Consider the following 12,908-nt stretch of genomic DNA (forward strand, 5'->3'; position numbering starts at 1 on the left):
AGTTTCCCATTCTCTATTTATAGTTTTTGGGCCAAACCTGCAGGTGCTCAGGGATAACTCCTGGCTATGCACTCAGAAGTCACTCCCGGAAGACTTGGCGACCACACTGGGTTCCGAGGATCTATCCTTGGCTGACTGCAGACTATCCTACTCCTAACCCCCCATTCTCCTCCGACACACTCTCACATCTGTCCAAACAGCCACTTCCTAAAGCGCTGGCAAGCAAAGGTGTCCTGATGAGCACTAAAACCACTAGAGGAATGATTCCGTATGGACCATGCATCAGCTCTGAGATACCTAAGCACTTAATCACTTAATCACTTTACTTCCCATTAGTCGGCGATTTGCTCGAGCGGGCGCCAGTAACGTCTCCATTTGTCCCTGTCGCGTGCTAGTGTAGCCCAATGGCATCTGTTCGCTCCGGGAACATGAAGGGCCTCAAACCGATCGTTCATGATCTTGATGAAGAAGTCTGACCATCTGGAAGGTGGGCGGCCACGCGGTCTTTTTACATCCCGTGGAATCCAGTCGGTAACAGCTCTAGTCCAGCGGTCGTCTTTAAATCTCATTACGTGACCAGCCCATCTGATTTTCGGCACCTTGGCATATGAGACAGCGTCCCTGATTCTTGATCGTCGACGGATGTCAGAACTCCGGATTCTCTCTCTCATTTGAGTGAACGTGATATTCCAAGCATAGCTCTTTCTATTCTTCTTTGGGAGACCTGAATAGCGTTCTCATCTTGTTTGCATAGGGCCCAGGTCTCTGACGCATATGTTAATGCAGGAAGAACAGTGGAATCAAAGAGATGTGCCCGGAGCCAGAGGTTCTTCGTCCTCTTAGCTATTTCTTCGACGTTCTTGAAGGCGTTCCAAGCCGCTCTCTTCCTCCTGCGCAGCTCGGGTGCCAGGTCATTTGTCATGTTGACCTCTCGACCTAGGTACACATAGCTGTTGCATTCGGAGATGGTCGTTTCATTGAGAGCGAATGGGGCGTCAGGAACAAGGTTGTTTCTCATAAACATTGTCTTCGTAAGATTCAGCTGTAGTCCTACCTTTCCACACTCACGGTCAAAGTCGGCCAGCATTTGTGCCGCTTGACTGATGTTTGGTGTTATTAAAACAATGTCATCAGCAAAGCAGAGGTGGTGTAGTTGCCGACCATCTATCTTCACTCCCATTCCTTCCCATTCCAGTCGTCGCATGATGTTCTCGAGGGTGGCACTGAAGAGTTTCGTTGAAATGGTATCACCCTGTGCAATCAAGCCAAACGGTCCTGTGAGATACTCATCTCAAACTATTGCCTGCGGGAGACAGAAGCGTCCCGTTCTTTTAGTAAAAGCAATTTCAGTAACGGCCAACAACAGTCATTTGCAAACTCTGGACAAACAAAACTTGCAGTTAGCAATAGCTGACCACACTCATATTCCGTGGCCTGATGAAAAACAGCGTCAGGGCAAGGGGTGCTACTGGCCACGGAAGCACATTCACTGTCCTCCACAAAGAGTGTGTATGCAGTGTCCTGGGGTCAGACTGGGGTCATGAACCCCGTGGGTGAACTGCCAAGGAAACCGTTCAACCCAGCATGTAACAGGCGTCATATACTCCAGCGTCAATCAAATGAAAACCTCTCGTGTAGGTATTCCATAGGTATCTTAATTCTGAGAGAGTATTTGGAAAGCTGGGACAGTGTCATGTGCCCCTGAGAGAGTCAGGCCTCCAGCTGACCTTTGCCTCTACCTAGGCAAGGATGGTGTCACTGGGGCCCATGACGATTGCCAAGCGGCCTGTGAGCATTTCGCCTGTGCGACACCAGGGTCCTTTTTCCTCATTTGGCGTAACTGATTGCGCGAACCGGGGAGGAACAGGCAGCTGGGAGAAGTGGTACCCAGGGTAGCATGCAGCGCCACCCCACACACGGGGACAGCGGGGAGTGCCTGGACGCGGGGCAGAGATGGACTCGAGTCGCCCCCCGTTTTCCTTCCCAAAGCCGAGCCGCAGGGGCGGGGAGCGCAGCGCTCCCTCTCTCTCTGGGCATCCGGCACTTGGGGGCGCCCCCGGACCCAGAGGCCGCTGCCCGCCCTGGCCCTCAGCTTGCTGCCCGCGCACATGTCCTGGAACTCGCGCAGCACATTCAGGTTCACCCGCCTGCCGGCAGGTGCGCGGCCTTGGCGCCTCTGGGCCCCGCCGCCACCTGACGCCACGGTCACATGAAAAGAGTGACATCACACCCCTTCATGTCCCACCGTCCCATTAGGGGGGGCCTGGGGTGCGCCACCGAGCCAGGGCACAGGCCGCCGAGACTCAGCGCTCCCGGGGGCTGTACAGACACCCCAGACCCCCAGCAGAGCCGGGGCACAGCGCTGCCTCTGCTCCCTTGGAGGGACCATCCCAGGAACCTGGGGGCGGGGGTTTGGGACGAGGGCGCCCTGGCGTCATCTCCCCTGCACTGCCAGCTGGCCTTGCGAGGGCATGTTCCCCGCCCCGCACCCCCTGCCCCGGCTCCTGGGAGCGGTCTCAGGGGGTCCTCGGGTTCCCCTGGCCATCGCTGGGTCCTGCCCAGTGAGGGACCGACCAGCAGCCCCAGCAGGCCGGTCACTGGCTCGCGGCGCCCTCTGCTGGCCGCCGTGCAAACTGCACAGGTGCCGGGTCCTGCCTGGCGCGGGGGTCCCGCCCACCCGCACCCAGCAGCGCCTTGCTCAGGCCCACGTCCCCGAGTCCCGGGGGTTCCCTGCCCGCCCCTCGGGGGCCGGCCCGTGGCTGCGGAGCCGCAGGAGGGGGCGCTGCCCGCGCAGCGGTCCCTGGGGTGGCCTCCGGCCGGATGCCCGAGCTCCGTGGCGCCAGGTGGGTTGGCGGGGGCCGGAGCAGGGCTGGCGACTCCCGGCGGGCGACCCCAGGCGCCCGTCTCCCCGACGCGGGGCAGACCCCAGCCCCCGGCGGCCGCGGGGAGCGCAGAGCGCGCGAGTCCTGGGGCGCGGGCGCGGACCCCCGGCGCGGGGGTCTGAGTCCGGTGGCGTCTGTCCGCGGTGGGGGGGGGGGGGGCGGCTGGACTGGAAGGCGGCCTCGGCGTCCGGCCCCTCGTGCGGGGCGGGGCAGGCGGGGGCTCCTGGCGTGCAGCTCCGGGACTGGCAGTGTTGGGCTCAGGCTTCGGGCTCCGCATCTCCCTCGTCGGGGGGCGCCCGGCCCAGCGCGGTCCAGGAGATGGGGGTCAGCGGCGGCCCAGACGGCCAGCACGTGCCGGCAGGGGGCTGTCCCCGCTGCAGCGCCCCCGCCGCAGACTCACCACGCACCCCCACGCCTGCTCGGGGTGCCCTCCACTCCAGGTGGGAAAACCCCCAGCCCACTGAGTCTCCTTGGACCTGCCGGCCACGGACTGCTGGTCGCAGGTCCTGAGGGTCCTCACGGCCCCTGGGGCCTCGACTTCCCTTCCTGTGCCAGAAATCAACCCAGAAGAGAGGCCAGTGTACAACTGCCCTAGAACCTATGCTCAACGGCTCCCAGGACTATTGCGGGGGGAGGGTCCCAGATGCTTTGATGCTTGCAGAAGTTTAGTGAAATTTTACTGACTGTGAGGGAGAAAAGGTCTTTCTTGGGGGTGGGGGCAGAGGGAGAGGCCCAAATGCCCAGGTGCGTTTGCCTGGCACATGACCCAACCTGAGTTCAATCCTTGGCTTCCCATAGGGTCCCTGAGCTCCACCAAGAGTAATTCCTGAGTGCAGAGCCAGGAGTAAGCCCTGAGCACTGCTGGGTGTGGTCCAAAAAAAGGGTGTTTGCCTTGTAAGCGGCCAACATGGCGACCCGAGTTCGATTCCTCTGCCTCTCAAGAGCCCGGCAAGCTACCAAGAGTATCTCGCCCACACAGCAAACCCTGGCTAGCTACCTGTGACGTATCATATTCGATATACCAAACACAGTAACAATTGTCACAGTCGAGACGTTACTGGGCCCGCTCGAGCAAATCGATGAACAGTGACAGTGACAGGGACTGTTGGGGCCACTCCTGGCAGACCCAGGGGGACCTTATGGGGTGCCGGGATTCGACCCCGAGTCTTCTGCACGCCAAGCAAGTGCCCTGTCTGCTGTATTGTCTCTGGCTCCCACACGCTTCTTTTAAAGAACCAAGAACATGGGGGCAGAGAGGCAGCACAGGGGTCTGCGCCACATGGTCCCCAAGCACTGCTGCAGCTGGGATGGCCCCCGCGACTCGCCCGCCCAGACTACAGCAGGGGCTGCAGGCGGGCCCCAGTCCAGAGGACCCAGGTCACCAAGGTCTCTGTGACCCCCATGCGGAAGCAGAAGAGCCCCCAGCTCTGACCCCAGGGCCCCATGCCCCCTCATCTCCCACCGTCCCACTAGGGGCGCCGGGGGTGCCCCACCGAGCCAGGGCACAGGCCGCCGACACTCAGCGCTCCCCGGGGGCTGTACAGACCCCCCAGACCTCCAGCAGAGCCGGGGCACAGCGCTGCCTCTGCTCCCTTGGAGGGACCCTCCCGGGAAGCTGGGGGCGGGGGGACGAGGGCGCCCTGGCGTCATCTCCCCTGCACTGCCAGCTGGCCTTGCGAGGGCATGTTCCCCCACCCCCACCCCGGGTCCTGGGAGCGGTCTCAGGGGGTCCTCGGCTTCCCCTGGCCATCGCAGGGTCCTGCCCAGAGAGGGACCGACCAGCAGCCCCAGCAAGTCGGTGAGCGGCTCGCTGCGCCCTCTGCTGGCCGCCGTGCGAACTGCAAGGTGCCTGGCCCTGCCTGGCGCGGGGGTCCCGCCCACCCGCACCCAGCAGCGCCTCTCTCAGGCCGCGTCCCGGGGGTTCCCTGCCTGCTCCTCGGGGGCCGGCCCGTGGCTGCGGAGCCGCAGGAGGGGCGCTGCCCGCGCAGCGGTCCCTGGGGGGCCTCCGGCCTGATGCCAGAGCTCCGTGGCGCCAGGTTGGTTGGCGGGGGACGGAGCAGGGCCTGCGACTCCCGGCGGGCGACCCCCGGCGCCCGTCTCCCTGACGCGGGGCGGACCCCAGTCCCCGGCGCCCAGCGAGGCGCACCCCGAGGCCACGTGACCTTCTTTACTGGGGGCAGCGGCGGGCGGGCCGCGGGGAGCTCAGGGCGCGCGAGTCCTGGGGCATGGGCGCGGCCCCTCGGCGCGGGGGTCTGAGTCCGGAGGCGTCTGTCTGCAGGGCCCGGGCGGCGGCGGCGGCAGGACTGGACAGCGGCCTCAGCGTCCGGCCCCTCATGCGGGGCGGGCGGCGGGGGCCCCTGGCGTGCAGCTCCGGGTCCGGGTCCGGGTCCGGCGGCGTCGGGCTCAGGCTTCGGGCTCTGAGTCTCCCTCATCAGGGGGAGCCCGGCTCCGCGCGGTCTAGGAGATGGGGGTCAGCCGCGGCCCGGGCGGCCCGTTGACAGAGCACATGGTCCCCAGCGGGGCCTCAAGATCACTCCTGTGCCTCAATCCCTTCATCCAGCAAGTGTGGAGAACAGAGGAGGGAAATCACACAACGCGCTTCACCTGCACTCCACCTGATGGGGCGGCAATGCTGGTGCCCGTCGCGGGACTCTCTTTTTATTTTTTTTCTTTTTGGGTCACACCCAGCAATGCACTGGGGTTACTCCTGGCTCATGCACTCAAGAACTACTCCTAGTGGTGCTCGGGGGACCATATGGGATGCTCGGGGGACCATATGAGGTGCTCGGGGAACCATATGGGATGCTCGGGGGACCATATGGGAGAACTGGCGTCAGAGACAGCAGCGCTGGTGCTAAGACTTCGGGGCGACCCCTGCCCGGGCAGCCCCTGGACATCGCGGGTGGGGCGCAGAACATTGGTTTTTTTTTGTGTGGTTGAAATAAAATAAAGGGAAGGGACCAGAGCGACAGCGCAATGGTTATGGCGTTTGCGTTGCACACGGCCGACCCGGGTTCGATCCCCAGCATCCCATAGGGTCCCCCAAGCACCGCCAGGCGTAATTCCCGAGTGCAGAGCCACAAGTAACCCCTGAGCACCTCTGGACGTGACCCCAAAGCAAAATAAATAAATAAAAGAAACAAAATAAATAAAGATAAAATTGGTCCTCGTCCCGCTTAAAAGTCTCACCTTCAAGGGCTGGGGATAGTACAGGGATTAAGGCATTTGCCTGCAGGCGGGATATGCTTCATATGCTTCAGCCCCTGCAGCCCCCCAAATAACGCTGATGAGTTTGGGCCAGGGAGAGGCGCCAAGCTTTGGAAGCTTCTGGAGCGTGGGAGCTGACTCCCACCACAGCTGCCAGGTGAGGCTCTGCCAGAACCGCTCACCAGCCCACTGCACTGCTGCTCGCTCAAAATTTCAAGATTGACTTAAATTTGTTTTTTCTTTTTAAAAATGTTATTTTCTTTGTGAAATTTTTAAATCCTAATGAAACACAGAGTTGATCATGGTTGGATTTCAGTCATATCATGTCCCAACACCTGTGCCTTCACCAGTGTACATTGCTCACCACCAATGTTCCCAGTCTCCCTACGCCCCCAGGCAGGCAAGGCACCTCTCTCTCCCTCCTCCTTTCTGCAGTGCTCTCTCCATTCCCTCTCTCCCTCTCTCCTCTCTCCCCCTCTCCCTGACACACGCCTTTTGGTTTACAATGCAGGGGGACCTTATGGGGTGCCGGGATTCGACCCCGAGTCTTCTGCACGCCAAGCAAGTGCCCTGTCTGCTGTAGTGTCTCTGGCTCCCACACGCTTCTTTTAAAGAATCAAGAAATTGGGGGCAGAGAGGCAGCACAGGGGTCTGCGCCACATGGTCCCCAAGCACTGCTGCAGCTGGGATGGCCCCCGCGACTCGCCCGCCCAGGCTACAGCAGGGGCTGCAGGCGGGCCCCAGCCCAGAGGGCCCAGGTCACCAAGGTCTCTGTGACCCCCATGCGGAAGCAGAAGCGCCCCCAGCTCTGACCCCAGGGCCCCATGTCCCCTCATCTCCCACTGTCCCGCTAGGGGCGCTGGGGGTGCCCCACTGAGCCAGGGCACAGGCCGCGGAGACTCAGCGCTCCCCGAGGGCTGTATAGACCCCCAGCAGAGCCGGGCACAGCACTGCCTCTGCTCCCTCCTAGGGACCCTCCCGGGAAGCTGGGGGCGGGGGGACGAGGGCGCCCTGGCGTCATCTCCCCTGCACTGCCAGCTGACCTTGCGAGGGCATGTTCCCCACACCCTTGCCCCGGCTCCTGGGAGCAGTCTCAGGGGGTCCTCGGGTTCCCCTGGCCATCGCTGGGTCCTGCCCAGTGAGGGACCGACCTGCAGCACCAGCAGGCAGATGAGCGGCTTGCCCCGCCCTCTGCTGGCCGCCGTGCGAACTGCAAGGTGCCGGGCCCTGCCTGGGGGGGGTCCCGCCCACCCGCACTCAGCAGCGCCTCGCTCAGGCCCGCATCCCCGCGTCCCGGGGGTTCCCTGCCCTCCCCTCGGGGAACGGCCCGTGGCTGCGGAGCCGCAGGAGGGGGCGCTGCCCGCGCAGCGGTCCCTGGGGGGCCTCCGGCCTGATGCCCGAGCTCCGTGGCGCCAGGTTGGTTGGCGGGGGCCGGAGCAGGGCTGGCGACTCCCGGCGGGCGACCCCCGGCGCCCTTCTCCCCGCGCGGGGTGGACCCCAGCCCCCGGCGCCCAGCGAGGCGCACCCCGAGGCCACGTGACCGGCTTTCCTGGGGGCAGCGGCGGGCGGGCCGCAGGGCTCGCGAGTCCTGGGGTGCGGGCGCGGTCCCCCGGCGCGGGGGTCTGAGTCCAGAGGCGTCTGTCGGCGGGGCCTGGGCGGCGGGGGCGGTGGCGAAAGGACTGGACGGCGGCCTCGGCGTCCGGCCCCTTGGGCGGGGCAGGCGGGCGGGCGTGGGCCCCTGGCGTGTGGCGCGGGATCCGGGTCTGGTGGGGGTGTTGGGCTCAGGCTTCCGGCTCCGCGTCTCCCTCATCGGGGGAGCCCGTCTCCGCGCGGCCAAGGAGATGGGGGTCAGTGGCGCGTGGGCGGCCCGCACCTGCCGGCAGGGGGCTGTCCCGCTGCAGCGGCCCGCCCCAGACTCACCACGCACCCCTACGCCTGCTCAGGGGCACCCTCCACTCCAGGTGGAAAAACCCCCAGCCAACTGAGCCTCCTAGGACCCGCTGACCAAAGACTGCGGGTCGAAGGCCCTGAGGGTCCTCACGGCCCCTGGGGCCTCGACTTCCGTTCCTGTGCCAGAAATCAACCCAGAGGGGCTGTGTGTGTGTGTGGCATCACGCCCAGCCGCTGCCAGGCACAGCCCTGGTGGCCACAGGGCCACGGACTGGCCCCACAGCAGAAAATCACCAAGATCAGCCCCACAGCCCCTGGGGCACTGCTTATGACTGTCCCCACAAAAGGAAGCAACTTAAGAAGTTATCCTTCAGAGCAACTGGTAAAAAACAAACCGGAAACACCCCCATAATCATGAAAGAGCAGGAAAACGCTTTGTTGTGTGGAAATGCCTCCATGTGTGGTCCTGTTCTGCTTCCATGGCCGCTGTCACTGAGCCACGCATTCACCACTGCAGTGACATACACACTAACACACACACACACACACACACACACCATCACAATCCACTCTGCGATAACCAGCTTGGCACACTGGACAGACAGCACTGTCTGGACTCGGCCAGCACTCAGCTGCTGCAGGGCTCTGTGTCCGCAGATAGACCCCATGCAGTTAGCTGCATCCCTGTCCTTCCAGAACGGGGCTCTATCCCCAGGGCTGTTTCCCCAGCCCCCGCCCAGGGACACTCCTGAAGGAGCCGGAGTTACCCCTCTTGCGGCCTGGGACTCCCTGTTCTGAAGAAAAGACACAATCACACTGTGGGAAACTTCTCAGACTGTATCCCAGCAGGAGCTACTCCCGGCTCAGTGCTCACTGGATGAGACAGGAGCGCGGATGGAACCGAGTGCTGGCTGTGCACCTGGCACTAGCCCCGTGAGCTTTCCTAGCCACCACTCAGATCTGAAATGCTACAGAATCTAACATCTGGGGCCAAAGCCCCATGACCTCGGACCCAGGCACCCCTCAGAAACGCTCTATTCCTCACGCCTCCCTGGGCGGCCCGAGCAGCGGGGCTGCACACCGCATGGCCCTCTGCACAAGGCCTTCGCCTCAGTTTCCCCGATGATGTCCTGGCTCAAGCTCACTTTAACCTTGGGCTGAAAGTCAGTGCCTGACATTTTCAAGTATTCTGACTTACACACAAAGGCCGCACCTTCGAAAACAGACACTTTTGAGATTGATTTTACTCAGCTAACCTATTAGTAAATGATGTCACTTCACTTACTGTTCTGGATGCCATAGATTTCATGTTCCTAGGAAAGAACATATACAAATGGTGAACAGAACCCCTAAAGCTTAGCAGCCGACCCTAACTCAGACATCACTGCAGGCAGCCAACCCGGGTTGGATTGCCGGCCTCCCACACCGTCCCCAAACACCACCAAGAGTCATTCCTGAGTGCAGAGCTAGGGGTAAGTCTGAGCACTGCCAGGGGTGGCCCAAACAAAACAGACCAACAACAAAAACTCAGGTGTTCTAACACTCCCACTCCAAAGCACAGTAGACTTTAGTGTTGAGTCAGAGAATGCAGGGGTTACGGTACATGCCTGACACATGACTGCCAACTTCGCCCCCTGGCACCACAAGGGTCTCAAGCATTGCCATGTGCATCCCAAGAGAGGCCTGGGATATCCCTGCCACCAGAGCGCCAAGCCTCATCGAACTGCTAAGAATCACCACCAGGAGGTGCCCCGGGGCAGTGCTCAGGAGACCCGGGGCCAGGGAGATAGTACAGTGGGTAAGGTGCTTGCTTTGCATTCAGCTGACCCGGGGTTCTATCCCCAGCATCACATACTGTCCACTGAGCACTGCCAGGAGTGATCCTAAGTGCAAAGCCAGGTGTAAGTCCTGAGCACTGCCTGGCACAAGCCCCCAAATAAAATTCAAAACCACTTTAGGATAAAAATTTAGATTCCCCAAAGCCAGGTGTATAAATTCAGGCTGAAGTAACCAATCCTGTGTCTGAAAAACTTGGAACCACATGAAGTAACAATCAGAAGACATGCCGCTCCGTCAAGGAGAAGAGGGGGGTGCACACCCACCCTTGAAAGGTCCACTGAAGGCTCCTATGCTGCCCGAGCCCCTGAGCTGCTTGTGCCCATGTAGCCGAGCAAATGCGGTGCCCGCAGCTCTCCTTGAGATGGGGACTTTTGTGCTTTCCTTTCTAATGTTGGGATGTGTGTAGGGGCTCTCTCTGTCTTTCGAGAAGCCCACGGTCTCTCCTGAAATGTTACTCTCTCTCCGCTCATCCTCTTCCTAAAGGTCACCAAATAAAATGTTTTTTTTTTTTACTTCAAATAAATAAACAAAAGGTCCACAGAAGATAAAACATTTACCACTCATAACAGCGTCAGTGATTCTAAAAACCAGACAGCTCTGCACACCACTTACTCCAGAAGTGGAACATCATATTACTCTTGCTAGAGTCCAGAATGACAGTTTCAAAAAAAGTAATAATAACCAAAACCTTTTTACCTTTAGAAGTGAGTACTGTGCAATCAAGTCAAAAGGTCCTGTGAGATACTCATCCCAAACTATTGCCTGCGGGAGGGAGAAGCATCCCATTCTTTTAGTAAAAGCGATTTTAGTAACGGCCAACAGCAAACAACAGTCATTTGCAAACTCTGGACAAACAAAACTTGCAGTTAGCAATAGCTGACCACACTCATATTCCGTGGCCTGATGAAAAACAGCGTCAGGGCAAGGGGTGCTACTGGCCACGGAAGCACATTCACTGTCATCCACAAAGAGTGTGTATGCAGTGTCCTGGGGTCAGACTGAGGTCATGAACCCCGTGGGTGAACTGCCAAGGAAACCGTTCAACCCAGCATGTAACAGGCGTCATATAATCCAGCATCAATCAAATGAAAACCTCTCGTGTAGGTATCCCATAGGTATCTTAATTCTGAGAGAGTATTTGGAAAGTTGGGACAGTGTCATGTGCCCCTGAGAGAGTCAGGCCTCCAGCTGACCTTCGCCTCTACCTAGGCAAGAATGGTGTCACTGGGGGCCAGGACGAATGCCAAGCGGCCTGTGAGCATTTCGCCTGTGCGACAACAGGGTCCTTTTTCCTCATTTGGAGTAACTGATTGCGCGAACCGTGGAGGAACAGGCAGCTGGGAGAAGTGGTACCCAGGGTAAGCATGCAGCGCCACCCCGCACACGGGGTGTGCCTGGACGCGGGGCTGTAATCGTCCTGCTGAGAAGGACTCAGGTCACTCCCATTTTCCTTCCCAGAGCCAGGCCACAGGGGCGGGGAGCACAACGCCCCCTCTCTCGGGGCTGCCGACTCTGGGTGGCGCCCCCAGACCCAGAGGCCGCCACCCGCCCCGGCTGTCAGCTTGCTGCCCGCGCACATGTCCAGGAACTCGCACAGCACGTTCAGGTTCACCTGCCTGAAGACAGGTGCGCGGCCTTGGCTCCGCTGGGCCCCGCCGCCACGTGACGCCACGGTCACGGAAAATAGTGACATCACACCCCCTCATCTCCCTCCATACCGCTAGGGGCGCTGGGGGTGCCCCACGGAGCCAGGGCACAGGCCGCCGAGACTCAGCGCTTCCCGGGGGCTGTACTGATCCCCCAGACCCCCCAGCAGAGCCGGGGCACAGCGCTGCTTCTACTTCCTCCGAGGGACCCTCCCGGAAGCTGGGGACGAGGGGACGAGGGCGCCCTGGCGTCATCTCCCCTGCACTGCCAGCTGGCCTTGCGAGGGCATGTTCCCCCCAGAACCACCCCGGCTCCTGGGAGCGGACTCAGGGGGTCCTTGGGTTCCCCTGGCCATCGCCGGGTCCTGCCCAGTGAGGGACCGACCAGCAGCCACAGCAGGCCCGTGAGCGGCTCGCGGCGCCCTCTGCTGGCCGCCGTGGGAACTGCACTGGTGCCGGGCCCTGCCTGGCGCGGTGTCCCGCCCACCCGCACCCAGCAGCGCCTCGCTCAGGCCCGCGTCCCCGCGTCCCAGGGGTTCCCTGCTCGCCCCCCCTCGGGGGCCGGCCCGTGGCTGCGGAGCCGCAGGAGGGGGCGCTGCCGGCGCAGCGGTCCCTACGGGGCCTCCGGCCGGATGCCCGAGTTCCGTGGCGCCAGGTTGGTTGGCAGGGGCCGGAGCAGTGCTGGCGACACCCGGCGGGCGACCCCCAGCGCCCGTCTCCCCGCGCAGGGCGGACCCCAGACCCTGGCGCCCAGGAGGCGCACCCTGAGGCCACGTGACCTACTTTAGTGGGGGCAGTGGCGGGCGGGCCGCGGGGAGTGCAGAGCACGGGAGTCCTGGGGCCCTGGCGCGGCCCCCAGGCACGGGGGTCTCTGTCCGGCCCCTCGGGCGGGGCGGGCGGGGGCCCCTGGACTGTGGAGTTGGGTCCGGGTCCAGCCGCGGCGTCGGGCTCAGGCTCCCTCCTCTGTGGGCGCCCGGCTCCACGCGGTCTAGGAGATGGGGATCAGCAGCAGCCCAGGGGGCCCACACTTGCCGCAGGGGGCTGTCCCCTCTGCAGCGCCCCCACCCCAGACTCACCACGCACCCCCTCGCCTGCTCGGGGGCGCCCTCAATCCAGGTGGGAAAATCCCCAGCCCACTGAGCCTCCTAGGGCCCCCCTGCGACGGACTACTGGTCACAGGCCCTGAAGGTCCTCATGGCCCCTGGGGCCTCGACTTCCCTTCCTGTACCAGAAATCAAACCAGAGAGAGGCCAGTGCACAACTTCCCTAGAACTGATGCTCAATGGCTCCCAGGACTATTGTGGGGGGAGGGGCCCAGGCTTTGATGCTTGCAGAAGTTTAGTAAAATTTTACTGACTGAGGGAGAAAAAGTTTGCCTGTGTGTACATGCCAGAACCAGCGTATCATTGTGTCCATTTGAATTTAAAGAAACAAGTTAATAACT

The 12,908-nt window shown here is 61.7% G+C and overlaps 1 protein-coding gene across 1 annotated transcript in view; it reads right to left on the bottom strand.

Annotated features, from left to right (window-relative positions):
- LOC130038920 (CAP-Gly domain-containing linker protein 1-like) overlaps positions 1-12,908 on the bottom strand; it is a 39,444-nt gene that overhangs the window by 3,020 nt on the left and 23,516 nt on the right. The window contains 1 exon segment of the mRNA XM_056130711.1: positions 11,364-11,430. Within this exon segment, the coding sequence (XP_055986686.1) occupies positions 11,364-11,430 (67 nt within the window).

The sequence above is a fragment of the Sorex fumeus genome, unplaced genomic scaffold (genome assembly GCF_029834395.1).
Source record: "Sorex fumeus unplaced genomic scaffold, SorFum_2.1 ptg000081l, whole genome shotgun sequence".
Taxonomy (NCBI): Eukaryota; Metazoa; Chordata; class Mammalia; order Eulipotyphla; family Soricidae; genus Sorex; species Sorex fumeus.